The sequence below is a fragment of the Parasteatoda tepidariorum genome, chromosome 7, assembly GCF_043381705.1.
Source record: "Parasteatoda tepidariorum isolate YZ-2023 chromosome 7, CAS_Ptep_4.0, whole genome shotgun sequence".
NCBI lineage: Eukaryota > Metazoa > Arthropoda > Arachnida > Araneae > Theridiidae > Parasteatoda > Parasteatoda tepidariorum.
The window spans coordinates 81641130-81657231 of record NC_092210.1 but is presented as its reverse complement, the minus strand read 5'-3'; the positions used below and the strand labels follow the sequence as shown (position 1 = coordinate 81657231).

Below are 16102 nucleotides of genomic sequence, written 5' to 3'. Positions count from 1 at the left end.
TCAACAGCACGCCTTCTCCAGCTCCCTCTGTCCATGGCAACTCCCCTCCAGTTCTTAAGTTTTAGGACTTTGAGGTCGTTTTCGGTGTCGTTGAGCCATCGAGTAGGTGGTCTACCTCTAGAGCGGGACCCCTGAGGGTTCTTGAAGGTGGCAATTTTTACAGGGCTATCTTCAGAGCCTCTCCAGATATGGCCGAGCCATCTTAAATTATTAATTATTATATTGGCAAAATGTAAAATGAAATGTTATCGTGTTGACGTGGTTGGAAAATTTTGTCACTGAAACTGTAAGATGAGGACGAAAAATTTGATAATGTGGTTAATGTTGGTGAAAATGAAGATTCAAAAAATAGTTGCTGAAGTTATAAGAAAATTTGAAGAAAAATTCCTGATTTTAAAAAATAATGAATTCATGATATAAGTTACATAGCTAAAACTTAATGTTCTTAAATATTATTAACAGCAAAATCATTCATCAAAATTTCTAGCAAAAGCCAAAATTAGAATAAATATTCTAAAGTGAAATTGTTTAGCAAAGATTGTGAAAATATATATACTAAACGAACGTAGCGTTAGCAAGAATGTTGATTTGTATGTAGGTACTTCTATACTGCTACAATGGCAAAGTTATTTATTTTTACCAAGATTAAAAAAGTTGAACAAATACATTATGTAGAGCTATATTGTACATAGTTTTAATTTGTGCAGACATTAGTTTTATGCGTAATAACAATTAAATAAAGATTTCGGCTAGTAGGTTATTATGTAGGGCGTTATAAATGTTTGTTGCTCACACTGTTAGAAATTTCTCGGAAAAGATGGTTAAATAACAATTTATTTCATTGTTATTTCACCATATTCAAACAAAACAGTCAAATCACCATAAATAATATGGTAATCAAACTGTTAACTGTGAAAAAAATCGTTTATTGACTGCTTTCACATAATATGGTCAAACGACCAGAATTTTATCGTACCAACTAAGCCAACTTACACTGTTAGAAATTTCTGAGAAAAATAGTTATGGAAAAATAGTTTCCAAAACAGTAGAATAAACGTAAAAAATATGGCATTCAAACAGTTAATATTGAGAAAAACAGTTGATTGATTGTTTTTTTATTTTACGTTTAAACAACGATAATTTTTTTCGCGCCACCTAGGTCTTCCGCCAATGAAAATTTAGCGCGAGTTCTTCGAAAGCTGAAAGCTTGTGCGATATGGAATAATAATTATTTTTCCATTATCGGAAGGCTCATATCTTTGGCGCAATTAATGAAGTGTTCGACAACATCGACTCAGAATCAGACAAAGATAGAAAAAGTAAGTATTTCATTGCATAATTATTTCATGTTATTATCTATTGTATTTAAGTTTTAATCTCTCGTAAAAATGTAATTTTGAGTATATGTGTTCGTATGCAATGTCAAGTGATAAGTAATTTTTTTCTGAAGAAAAACGATAGTTGTAGTTTTATTCAGCATTTTATTTGTTTTGATCGTTATATTATTTTTAAAAAACTTAAAATTTAAGTCGCTAATGCTATAGTTTTTCCATAATGTGCTTAATTTAACGCCATTGCACTTTAATGTTGTACTAGCAACGAATTTCGATTTGGCCGAATTTTTGATTTTCGAATGAAAGTACAATTCTTAATTAAATATATTCTTACAATTCAAGTTTATTCATTGCATGAGAAATATTATTCGTGAAAGTCTAATATATTTTAAAGCGAAAATTTGAATGAAAAGAATACAAATAATATCTTTTATTGTAAACCATTGTTTTAAAAATTCCATTATATCCGCTTGAAAGTTAATGAAAAGAACTAATTCTACATTTTTTTCCGGAAAGGTTCTTTAAGAAAAAGTTAATATTTAAAAAAAAAAAAACTTACTAATAACAGAACATAGTTAAATGTTAATGTTTTTCATCCAATGTATGTATGTTGTTAATTTAATAAAAAAAAGTTAATAATTTAATTAATTGGTACTAAATTGTTTAATTACATAGGATTTTTTAATATTTTATTTTCCTGTCCATTTTAAAGTTGTATTTTTGTAGTATATTTGTAAGTCATATTTTTCTTTTAATTCTTATTTTGTTATCCTAAATTTGGTAGTTTGAAATTCATTAGGCTCCTTGGTGATAGTGGCTGCACAGATCCTGGTATGGACTTATTCCCCTAATTATTTTAAAAAGTCTTTATCAACTTAATATTTATAATTAACATAAGATCTTGAGATAAAGTTTTTAATTAGTTCTGTTCTATACTAAATATTAATATGAACTTGATGACATTCTGGTTACTTTTGATGAACTTACTCAAAAACTTAGGGTAAATTTAAATTATCTGTCTATTGCTTTAATACATTTATCAAAAAAAAAAATTGACTGGTAATAATTAATATTAAATGTTAATCTGATTGAAATGGCAAAAGAGGTGAATGCTACCTTGGTTGATAATTTGCTAATTAAGTGTAAAATAAAGTTCAGAATATTATAAAATCTTCATAATGATTCAATTTTATTAAAATAGTAGTAAAAGGTGTATTTTTAATCAAAAAAGTGACAGTGTGGCAACTAGTTGGTGAATTGCCAGTTGTTATGTTTAGTGCCTTGTAGTAAGTGCCGACTGTTAATTTTGCATTTTACTGTTCAATATTGACAAAATTATACTGGAAATTGTAAAAGTGTTCTTCTGAACAGAATAATAATTAAAAATAGTAGGTTCTGAATCAAAAGTAGTTTTTTTTCCCTTCTCTTATGTTAAAATTGCTTTTCTTGCACTTAAGTAAAGCAAATTATACTTCAGTTATATTTTATTTTATATCCGTCGTTGAACAGCAGACCCAATTTTTGGGTTTACGACTACAAATGTTCAACTCTGTAGCCTTGCAATTTTGAACCAATCCAGCTGACAAGGAAACTCCTGGATCAGATTTAAGGTGCATCAGTCACCATTTAAGACGGGGAGTTTTCGGCTGCCGGGGATCAAGCTCTTAGACAAGTGCCCAGCGCCCTACCAACCAGGCTATCCCGGTCTTATACTTCAGTTATAGTTTGTCTGGTACATCCATAATGTCAAAAAATGTCCTAATTAATTTTTTGAATTTTTTCTAATGTTGTGATTTTTTTTCAGACCGACTACTAAGCCTGAACATACCTAGATATCGAAAAAAAGAAGTCTAATTAAAAAAAAAAAATTCTAGTTTTTAGTTATTTTTGTTAAGAGTAGTGTATTTGGTAGTTTTGCACAATTAATTCCTTTTTAAAGTTCTCATATTCATGATTTAAACTTTTTTTTCTAGCTTGTATCTCATTAATTGATGTTACAACATATCTAGTGTGTTCATTTTTATTCTTTAAATTCGCTTTAAGTTATCTTAATGTAATAAGGCTAGGTGTTACATATTTTTACAATTTACTAAAATGAAATGTAGACTAAATTTAAAATGTGATTATTAATAATTTAGAAGCAAAATCTATTATGTATCATTGCAATGTATGTAATTATGTTGGTTACTCATCTAGAGTGTACTATCTCCACATGTCTACTCATAGACATGAGTTCCATACTAAGTTTAAGTGTGGTGTGACAAATTGTTATAAGACATTTAAAACATTTTATGCATTCGATACACATATATCACGATACCACCAAAAATTGAGAAATAACCATAATTTTGTTTCATCTTCATTAAATCTGTGTTGTAATATAAAACTATGTAACAAATCTTTTACAAATGCAAGTGATTTAGTTAGTCATTTGAAATCTCATTTAAAGTTAGGGAGAGAAATTCAATGTTGTTTTGACCATTGCACTAAGTTTTTTAAATTGAAATCCTCTTTTTCCTCACACATTACTAGAAACCATTCATTAAGAAACAAAAATTTATCGCCACAGTTTTTTAAAAAAGCTGTCAATTTTAACAGGGAATCATCTAAAGCATCTTCTATAATTGCACCGATTGATAATTTTAGTATTTTTGATTCTGATGAGATTCCAATAATAAACCCACAAGAGGAAATGATAAAGAACACAGCAATGTTTTGTTTGATGTTGGAAGCCAAATTTCTTGTTCCTTCCAGTACTATTCAGAAGATAATACAGGAACTGCATATGCTAATTTTAACTGATGATAATAATTTTAAGGGCAAGTTCACTAAATCTCTCAAATCTTTGAAACTAAGAGACGAAGAGCAGAGCTCTATTTTAAATTTTGTAAATGCACACGAGGGTATACTATCTATTCTGAATCTAAAAACTGGGCCTTTACGATCAAAGTTTCTCAGATCCAAGTATTTCAAAAAAAATTTTAATTTTGTAAAGCCTGAGGAAATTGAATTAGGCAAAGATAAATTTAATAAATCAAGAAGTTGCCATTATGTCCCAATTAAAAAAACTTTGAAGTGTTTGTTAAGTGATAAATCTTTCCAGTTTCAGTTTCAAAATCCCCTACCTTCGAATAAAAATTTTTTATCTGACATTAAAGATGGTTATTTGTTTAAATCTAATCCCAATCTTCAAGACAATAGCACTTTACAAATAATTCTTTTTCAAGATGCTTTTGAGCTCGTAAACCCACTGGGTTCGGCCAAAAACAAACACAAAATACTTGCTTTTTACTTTACTTTGGAAAATATTTATCCTGAATATAGATCTCAGATCAATCAGATTCAATTGCTACTGCTTTGCATTGAAAATGATTTAAAACTTTTTGGAGAGAGAAAAGTTTTACAGAGATTGATAGTTGATTTGAAAGAGTTAGAAAAAGGATTTATGCATAACGGAGTTACATTTAAAGCCAATGTATTTTGTATATGTGGGGATAACTTAGGATCACATCTTATTGGTGGTTTCTCACAAAATTTTTCAACATCAGATGATATGTGTAGGTATTGCATAATAAAAAGACCTCATTGGAAAAATCAGGAATATCCAAAGTTAGATGCCCCTCGATTGACACCAGATCTTTTTAGAAAGGAAATTGAGGCAAATTTGATTTCAAAACCAATATTTAATGAGCTAGAAAATTTTCACACATCTTCAGGGCTGCCTCCTTGTGTAGCTCATGATTTATTTGAAGGTGTAATAGCTTACGACTTACGGTTGTATCTGAATCATTTTATTGATGCTAAATGTCTAACTTATTTTGATTTAAATAATATGATTCAGACTTTTAAATTTGTGGGTTCTGATGCCTCTAATAAGCCTGCCATGCTCTCTAAAAAGGTGAATGGTACAAAGGTGAATGGTAGTGCTTCACAAATTTGGTCACTCTTACGTTTTTTACCTGTCATTATAGCAAACAAAGTTAATACTTATGATCCAGTTTGGACTCTCATGCTTCAATTAAAAGAAATAACAGAATATGCTACAGCTCCTAAATTAAGTCCTGGTCAGGTAATTTGTATGAAAAGTCTTATTGATGAATATTTAGAGGATCGAAAAACAGCTTTTCCCAATGAAAATTTGAAGCCTAAACATCATTTTTTTCATCACTATCCAGAATTAATCATGAAGTTTGGACCATTAGTTAGACTGTGGACCTTACGATTTGAAAGCAAACATACTTTTTTTAAAAGGGTTGTAAGACAATGTCAAAATTTTATTAACATAACTTACAGCTTATCAATGAAACATCAATTATTGCAATGCTATCTTTTGAAGGGTAGGCTTTTCTCTGGTTTTTTACATGTTAGTGACAAAACTGAATTTAACATTGATCTCTACAGATATTCAATTCAAGATTCGGTCAAAGATACAGTCAAGCATGGTATATGGTTTATTTCCACTAAGGTTGAAATATATCAGATAGTGTACAAAGTCAATCAATTTCTACATGTAGATGAGCATCTTTGTGAAATTTTATTTATTTTGACTGATGAAAAGAAACATATTTATTTTGTTGTTAAAGTTTTTAATGATTGGTTTCATCCTGAAAGAGGTATACATGTAGTTGAAGAAATAACTCCTGAACAGGTCAAGTGCGTTTGTTATTCGAATAGTTTATTGGATACATACCCACTTTATAGTTATATGACGCACAATGGTGAAAGATTCATTATAAAAAAACACCAGTTTCCTTTTCTTTTAGAAAATTAAGTAATGACAAATCAACTTTATTCTGAGTTATTATGTAAACAATATTTTAACAAAATTCTCGCATATTAGAAAAACATAAAAAAAAATTTTTTTTTAAAAAGGCATTAATTTTGGCTTTTAAAGCTTAAAATATTCCGAAGCTAGATTTTTATATAATTAAATAATATGCAGGCCATTTTTCAGAGTTTGATAATCCACAAAAATTTACATTCTCTATTGTACATGCTTATCTAAAAAACTCATGACTGATTAAAAACTTTTGCATAGTGATAAAAATATAATATGTGGCAAATCTATTACTGATATGTTGTTGAAAAATTGCCTTTAAAAACTAAATCTACATTAACATTGTTAATTCAATTATTTTTAAATTTATTATTTAGTTTTTTTTTTTTTTCAATTAAAATAAAGAGTATTTATTTCAAGCAAAGTTATCCTTTGTTTAATTTATGTAACTCATTATCGGGCAATAATATTTTCAGTGTCTTTTATGTTTATTTAGTTCTTTTCGCCCTGTCTATTATGGATTTAAATGAAAAATTGTCATCTATAATAATGAACACGCTAGATGATGTTGATACCGAGGACATCATAAAACTCTTGAAGAATGCTGGCGTGAAAACATTTTCTCACATTAAATATATACAAGAGTCAGATTTATTGGAACATCTGAATAAAATTCAAGCAAGAATGCTGATTGAATCATTTCAAAGTATTTATATAATTTTTTATGGCCCAAATAACTAAAGTCCATATTATTTAAAGGTAAAGTTTTACAAAATCGTAATAATATATGAAGAATTTTTAGAAAAAATTTTTAAGACCATTGAATATTTAAGACAAAAAGTTTTACAATAGTTAATTTGCTATGTGAAAAACTAATTCAATTTAATATTATTATTAAAAATTTTCTATATAGTCACACTTTTAATCATAATTTCAATGACATATTGGCTTTTAAGCAATAAAATTTTTGCCAAAAATGTATATTTTGAATTTTTTCAAGGAAATTTGATTAAGTTTTAAGTAGTAATTTATTAGAAAAGTTTGTCACACAAATCAAAATTTTGTTCTATACTGGAAAACAATATAACATTCAATATTCCATAATAAATAAACATTTCATATTTCTTTACTCTATCCATATTTAGTTGTTTCATAATGCTGAATTAACTGAACATTTTTAAGAATTTTGATGTATTTTAAAGGAAGGTACTTAATACTTGCATGATTTTGATGCCTTAGTGTTCATATACTTTTTCTATCTTAATTTTTATACAAATAAATATTGTGTGAATCAGATTAAAAACTCTTATCTAGTTAGATTATAGTTAAGTGCTAAAATAATGTAACTGTAAATACCCTATCTATCCAATTTAGACATACACAAGGAGTTTAGATTATTCTTTTTTAAATTTTAGATGCTGTCAACAATGTCGAAGGGAGCATAATATGCGAATATACAGTTGTAGCCGAGGCATCTCCACAAGTGGTTTTACCTGCCTTAGCTCCCGAAGAGGTAGATGTGATTAGGATAAGCTGGAATCTGTTGCCAAAGAATATTTTAAACAGTTTAGAAAAAGGTGAAGAATTAAGACCCTCTGAGTTTCGTATTATCGTCAGAGTTATAGTAGATGAAATTTTGAAAGCAAATGCATATCCTCAGAAAAAATTTGTTGTGAAGGTGGCTGAGGAATGTGCAAAGAAGTTCCCAGTGTTGAAGGATAAATTTAACAACATGACATTAGGTACGGGCTATGACAATCTTGCATACAGATTATATACTAGAATAGAAAATTTAAGAAGAAAACTTACTACGTCACCCCAAATTATGGCAGATTCTCCACCCTTCAAAAAAAGAAAAATGGTAATAGATAGCTATGGATGTGTTGCTTGGTCAATTCCTTTGCCTGAAGGGGTAACCAATGATGAACTAATTTCAAAGAAGGAAGTTCTGCAGAAGTGTTTAGATTCTGATATTGACCGCACAATAACTCTTCTTAAAGAAACTTATTATTTGCAGAGGGCTGCAATCAATCAAGGGGCTGCTTCAATTGGAGAATTGTTGAAAGATTGGCCAATACTGTTCACAGAAAGAGGCATTGCAGCTCATTTCGAAATTTTGACAAATATTAACCTCTTTGAAATGTTAGAAAGTACAGTGATGTTAAAGAGTAAAACTCTGTTTTCATTCTTCAGGTCTTCAGGTCAAAAAGAAGTTAAAGTTTTTATGTCAGAAACTGACCTAATGAATAATCCCAATCAACTTCTTCTACTAGTTTTAGTTTTGGGAAAGTCTTTCAATGAGTCGACTGACTCAGTCTTTTTTACTGATGAGGTAAGAACATTTTCCTGTTTTAATTTGATTGTGTAATGGAATTTCCATGATGGAAGTCTTTTTCTGCTCAGATTAGCATCAAAAATAGCTTTTTGTGATTTATCTAGTTTTCAGCAAATTAAATGCAGTAAAATTCTCAATTTTAAATTATTTAATTCTTTTAAAGGAATCTTTGTTTAAGACTGAAATAATTGATTGTGAATCTATACTATTCTTAGAGTTGTGTGTTTTCCTTCTTTTTTTAAAAAAATTTAAATCAAATTTTATTGATAATAGCAGTTATCCTGTAAAGGAGAGAGAATAAATGTAAATTATTGACTAATGTTCAAAATAAAAAAGATTTATTATAAATAAGAATAAAGTGTTAATTTTAAATTGTAACTCGTTAGTTGTAAATAAATTAATTTGCTGTTCTACTATTAATAAGTCTATTTCGGTTATACCCCCATGTAATTTAATGTTGATCAGGGTTAGAGTTTTTGCCGGCAAAAAGGGTTTTTTGCCAGGACAGTGGCAAAAACCTGGTAAAAACCGGCAAAAACCAAATTATCTGAACTGCTGATTAAATGTTATTACAAAATACTTGAAACATATTTAAATCAATCATAATGAATAATAATTTCGATACATTACATGAAAAAATTATTTTTAACATATTAAAAATTATTATAAGGGTAATAATTTTTAAAAGATTGAAAGTTTTTGACCTCTTTTTATTTTAGAATCCTTAAGCAAATGTTTTTTTACAAATAAATATTATTTGTATAATATTATTATTTATTATAAAAAATTATATTTGTACAATAATTAACTACACATGTTGATAGATATTTTATGCTTCAAATTATAGTTATATTAATTTAAAATAAGTTTATTTCACTGGAAAAAAGAGAATAATCACAAATTTTCCAATCAATAATGTTTTAAACTACTAAAATGATATATTATTACATTATCATTTAATTATGGAATAATAATTTTGTTAATTTTTTTGTAATTATTTATATTTATAGTATATATTTCAATTTTAGGAATAATTTTGTATCAAAAATGTGTTTTTGTCCTCTCATCTTGGAAAATATAGGTTTTTGCCACTTTTTGCCACTTTGCTTGGCAAAAACCTGTTTTTGCCAGGACGGTTTTTACCGGTATTTACCATGGTTTTTTCCACCTGCGGCAAAATCTTGCCAACCCTGATGTTGATTTAAATATAAATGTATTCTAAACTTATTAAATATATACTAAATGTTCATCTAACTAGTTAATATTCTTTCAGGTCTTCAATCCACATAATCTGCAGCATCTCCCAAAGCATCCATGTCTTGTTGGAAAAGGTAATTGTGTGATTCACAAACATAGAGTTTCAATTCTTAAAAATTTCAATATATTTTTAGTTTAATTTTAGCTATTGTTTAAAAAGGGAAAGATTATTGAGAAAAAATTAAAATTATTCATCTGGAATATTTCTCACCCTATTTAAACTTGCCTATTGAATTTCACGAGAATAAATGTAGTAAGAGATTTTTATTAATAATTGAGAAAATTAATTCGAATTTAATGAAATTTCTCTCTGCTCGGAGATGTTTCTCCTCTTGTTTGAAATAATCTGTATCTAATTTTTGTTGTCTTTTTTTTTCTAGTCTTTGTTGTCTTAATTTTTGTCTGGTTTTTTAAATTTAAAATTTTGTGAAACTTATAAATTAATTTATAACATAATGTCTTTTTTTATTCTCATATCACTAATTATTATTTTTTTTTAATTTTAGGGACATCAATTTTAAGGTGTGACGAATTTTTTTTAGTAATGGATGGTATAGCTGTGAACACTGGAATTAAAGATGCTACTGTAGCTGTGGCTGCATGGTTTGCATCTTTTTACGTATTTAATTATTTATACCCTTTGGAGTACTCGTGCACGCTAGAATTTTTTCAGAGGTACTAAAAATTTTATTGATTTTTCTTGTATTTCTCTTCTTTTTTTCCCCCTGGTGTTCTAGTTAAAGCTAAGTTCTAAATTTATGCAAAAAAGCTATAAAAAAAAGGAGAAAATAAAAAGTTTTAGCAAATCGTTGAAATGCCACAAGACCTACAAACATGACTTAGTATACCATTCTTCCAATTGTCACACAAAAATTTACCTGATGTGTGTTTCAATATATTATATTCATTAAAACCAAATATATTTTATATAAACAGTGTTTTCATCTCAGAAAAAAAATGGGTGAGAATTTCTCACCCTTTCTCAAAAACAGGGTGAGATTTCAAAAAGTTAAGTGAGATTTCAAAAATTAAAAAAAAAAAAAAAAAACACGAAGAGACTTGAAAAAAATCATTTCTTTAATTATAATGCATTTTTAACATCTTCTAATTTTTAAAGCATTGAATATGGAAATTGTTCTACATCTTTTTCATCAGCTATTCTCATTAGGTTGCTCAAATGCGTATTTGTTTACTTTTGATTGTTTCTACCCACATTTGTTTCATTTTCATTTGTCCGTTTCGGAGTAGAAGATATTGGCTTTACAAGGTATTTGTCCATCTTACATTAACGAGCAAAAAATTTGAACGTCTTACATGACCTCACCTACAGCAAACACGTGGTTACAGAGAAATGCGTTCTGAAAGAGGTTCGTGGTTCGGAAGGATGGTGTTCTGTTGTTCTTAAAGGTTCTGAGCAATACTGGTAAATAGGGAAGCTAGATAATGGGGCAGATGTTGAAAATAATAAAAGATCCAGGAAGAAAAGTGAAACGGATTTTATTCTAAATGGTGCAAATGAGAAATTTTGAAATTGGTTTATAGAATGCACAAATTTCTCACGGTAATAATTTTTTAATGCGAGAATGTAAAAAAATATGCGAGATTCTCGCGCTGTAGTGAAAACACTGTATAAACCTATGATTGGAAAAATATATCAGAATTGCTGTTTATGATTAAAATTTTATTATTAATTCAAATAGTTCTAATCAATTACAAATGAATCACAATTCAGTTAAGGGATGATCCATCAGTGATTTTGAGCTTTTTATCAATCTAAATTAAAGATTAGAAGCTCTGATTTAACTCAAGATTTTTTTAATGAAATCAAATCTCTAATAAATCAAATATTATGTTAATAAACTTTATTTTTGAGAAATTTTAAAAATTAAGAATAGTTAAAACTTTTTAAAGGATTAAAAAAGTCGTTTAAATATCTTGTTATTGCAAATTAACAGCACTAGATTCTGCTTTTATGCGCCCTCACCCTTTTTTTTGTTATGCTCTACTCTTAATAGATTAAATTATATTAAAAATGTTTGCAGATAGAGCCTGTTAAACAAAAATATTTGACTTTCCAATATTCAGGGCTGATTGTGCTCTGGAAAAAATCCGGATTTTTCGCCAACAGTGATCCGAAAGTTTCCGGAGATCGAATGTCTAGACGTTTAAAAAAAATCATTGATCACAGAAGTTACCGTAAATCAAATTTTCAAAGGTGGAACTTAAAAACACAGTTTATTTTATTTGTTAGTAACAAGAGAGAGCCAGAGAGATACTTTATAAGCTTATATTCATGATTAATATTCATTTTTCATCAGTAAATAGTTGTTATAATCGTAAACTCAAGAAAGAAATACATATTTGTAAATTTTAATTACTTCTCCAGGTCATCATAGGTATGTGTTAAATTTTAAATATATTTTAAGTAAACTAAGAAATATTGAGAAAAAGGAAGAAAATAACATTGCTTAAATTTTTTTGTTGAATTTAACTTGTTTTTTTCTTTCTTTTTTTCTTTTCTCTTTTTTTTTTAACTTAAGAGATTTTCCGGAATTTTGACTTAAGCTCACAATCACCCCTGAATATTCTGTAATTGTTTGCTTGCTCATGTAAAAATGTCATATCTGAAATGCTAGAAGAGCTGAAAGTAATTATCCAGTTACTAAGTTAGTAAAATATTTTAAACAAAATGGGGCTATCACTTAAACAGTAGTGTTGTATTATGTTTAAAGAGCTATAAAGCTGCTGAATATATGCTATGCATCAATTTTATTCATTAAGTGTTCATACTGGTTGAGAACAGATCCTTTTGACTATTGATAACACATATTTTTTTAATCTAGTCCTGAGGTATGAAAAAAAAGTTTGTTCATTAACTTCTGTGTTGAGTTGCATTTGGCTTGGTCAACCTTTCTGTGCTGAGTTTGCAAACAACTAACTGGTTTCTCTAATAATTAACAGTCTATAACTAATAATAAACTTGTCAATTTGTATTAATGTTTATGGTAATTACTAATTTGCCTTTTGTTGATAGCCATTTTTCTTAGATTTTTGTTTTCTTACATATATGTATGTTGAGCGTTTCTAAATGAAAGGATTCTCCATGAAAAATTGGTATTAAAATAGAATTCAAAATATTTGTGACTTCGTGGAGTTTTTTTTTTCTTTTTTCATTTTCAACAAGAAGAGATTTGAGATGTGGGGCTGCAAGATTTTCTATTTTGGCTAAATTTGTTTCTTAGAAATCAGTATTAGGAGTATTGATATCAGTTGATGTACATAAAATTATTTTTTTACTAATTTTAACATATTTTTCAGGTGCTTTGTTGGAATAAACCCTATATCTGGATCCAAAGTGGAAAGAAAGAAAGGAAAAAAATTGTACAAAGGGATTCATCCAAAGATTTTAAACTTACTTAAAAAGCTAAAAATATTTGACAGCTGGGTGACAGATTGTAGAAGTTAAATTTTTAATTGAAATGAAATGACTCTTAATTTTTTTATTCTTTTCTTCATAGCTTAGCATTTTTAAAAAATGTTTAAAGGTGTTTATTAAGTTTAAGTAAATAATTTTCTTCTCAAAAAAATGCCCTGATCATTTTATTATTCATTCATTTCGAAATGCAATCATAAGTTTTAACGATATATTTCATTATAAAAGTTCTATCCAAGCTTCATTAATTGTTGAAATCAAGTTTGTCATTTTCTATTGCAAAATTTTATTCAATATAATAAGCTCCATTTCTATGGACTCAGATACAGGAGAAAAGTAACCTTGCCCTCTTTTATTATTAATCAATATTTAGTTTTTAATACCATTTGATTTTGTTGCATTGACTAATTAATAAAACTTGTGATTAACTCAGAACTACTACCAGATTTTGTGCTGTTTGTTCTCAAACTATACATTCAACGCACCAATTTATTAATGTGTCAACACCATATCTTTTGCAATATTTAACACAGTTCACACACAGGAACAAATAGATATCCGTATAAACTCCACTTTATTGAGGGTTTTTTAATAGTTAATTCGCACTTGAGTATACTGGACGGAAAACTAAAAACTTTCTGATTTGTTAGCCCGATGATACTAGATAACTATACTGTAATTAATTTCCTGTCAATTGTTTCTGTTAATTCTGTGGATTATTTTTTTGAAACAAAGAGGTAAATGACCTTTTTAAGTTTGCTACAAAATAGTATGTGGATTTTTTTTTTTTTTGCATTTGTTATTTTTTATACCTCCTAGTAGTTTCTACAGGAACTGGTATTTATAATTTTTAATCTGTCAGAAAAAATAATTAATTATGAGGGTTGCAATTTTGACCACGTCTTAATTAGAAAAATTCCTTGTCAAATATCTTAAATTTTATTTCCATATCGTAATAAAAGTGTAATTAAAGCACCAGTTTTGGTTTTGATTAGAACCTAAAATCCTGTTTGAAAAACAATTAATTTTAACTTTAAAACCTTTATGCTAATATTTTCATTTCATTAGTATTATATTTGTCGTATATTGATATTGCATTTATATTTCTGTCAATTCATTTAACTTGTAATCATTTGGAAGAAAAGGAAAATTAAACACTTGAAAAAATTATTCAGATAAATTTCATGTATAAAATTTTTTATTTACTGTGACTTCAAAGCCTTAAAGGTGGTTAGAGAGTCTGTAGAAAATTGTTCTGTTGTGAAACAATATTAGATAATTCAAATATTTTAAATTTATTACAATAATGAAAATTAATCGATTAGATAATTCAAATATTTTCAATTTATTACAATAATGAAAATTAATCGATTTAAAGGTTTTTCTATAACATGTTGCCAGTTTCTACTTGTGTATCCTTTACTATAACCAAAAGTTCTCTAAAATGTAGCAAAAGCGTTCCAAAAAGCTTATTGTTAACTATTTTTATAATGAAATGATATGTTGAATCTTTAATAAAGTCATTTTTGCTATTTGTAATTGTTTTCTTTTCATTTTCTGTAATTTATCAACATGGTTATGAAGTTTTAATAAAAATCTTTGTGTTACTTAAAAGTTTTCAACAGTTGATGTTAGAATTACCTAGTTTAGGTTTAGAATAACTTAATTTTTAAAAATTGTGGTATTAATTGTTCTAATTATCATTTATATTCTGTTTTCTTATACATTCAAGTTCAGTATTTAACCCATTAAAAATATCATTCTTGCTGCCAAACAAGCAATAAGGACCCTGTTGTTGTATAGTTTCTATTCAGGTAGACAAGCAATACTAAGAAAATGGTCACCCGACATGCCTTGAGGTTACCATTATACTTATTAAGTTACTCCGCCTGTGTAATTTTATGTCTATGAACTCAGATTTCTTAGAAAAATTTAAACTATTTTAGCACCTAATCTGCTTTTTGAAATCTTGGCCACTAATATTATAGAGTTTTAATAAGCTGTTTGCATCTTTTGATCATAATTCAATATTTTAGTCTCATAAATTCAAAATCAACTTAATAAATTTTTTTTTTTTACCTGTAATTAGTTCCAATTAGATAATAAATCGTAAAGATTCCATGCATTTACAGTTACATTTCATATGAGACACTTATTCTATTTTATTGTTATAAATGCTAGCTATCTTTTTAGCCCGAGAAGTTGTAAATAGTTTCTAAACCGTAGATTTTTATATTTATGGTTATTTAACCATACTAAACAATACGGTTATAAAGCAATTAAATTCTTTAGACCTGGTTAATTAACTGTATTAGGTGTATACAGTAGTACAACCGTTTAGTTTTGTTAACATTGTTTTTTAACCGTGTTTGTTGTAAACAGTATTAAATCCGTAAAGGTAAATAACTTTTCTCAACCGTAAACTTTACGGTTAATCGGATGGACAGACTGCTGCCGTTCCTTTTACCGTAATTTTGGAAAGAAATTTTTAACAGTGTAGCTATATTTTCTTGTGACTGGGATACACATCTTAAACAATTAGATATGGTACTGTCTAAATTAACTGATCTAAAATTCATTGTTAATGTCAAGAAATGTGTTTTCGCAAAAACACAAATCAAGTATCTAGGTCATATTATAGGAGATGGTAGACATGAACCAGATCCTGAAAAGCTTCGTGCTATTGAAATCATCGAAACACCTAAAACCAAGTCAGCTTTAAAAAGTGCTTTAGGTCTCTTTAATTATTACAGAAATTATATACAAAATTATGCTGAGATAGCAAAACCACTGACTGATTTAACCAAAAAGAAAGTTCCAGAGCTTATTCCTTGGACTGACGTAGAGGAATTATCCTTCCAAAAACTAAAGAAGAAGTTGATTGAAGCTCCTTCTCTTTATACTCCAGATCCTAAAAAACCGTATGTTATACAGTGTGATGCAAGTTCCTATGGTGTTGGTGCTTG

At 27.9% G+C, this 16102-nt stretch overlaps 2 protein-coding genes across 2 annotated transcripts in view; one reads left to right on the top strand and one right to left on the bottom strand.

The window, feature by feature from the left end:
• Window positions 1-2477: 2477 nt before the first annotated feature.
• LOC107440240 (protein patched-like) overlaps window positions 2478-16102 on the bottom strand; it is a gene marked incomplete at its 3' end in the record, with an annotated part of 71400 nt that continues 57775 nt past the window's right edge. Inside the window, 2 exon segments of the mRNA NM_001323808.1 lie at window positions 2478-2516; window positions 14604-14628.
• LOC122271347 (uncharacterized) overlaps window positions 15681-16102 on the top strand; it is a 5915-nt gene continuing 5493 nt past the window's right edge. The window contains exon 1 of the mRNA XM_071183827.1: window positions 15681-16057. Within this exon, the coding sequence (XP_071039928.1) occupies window positions 15681-16057 (377 nt within the window). The remainder of the gene's footprint in view (window positions 16058-16102) is intronic.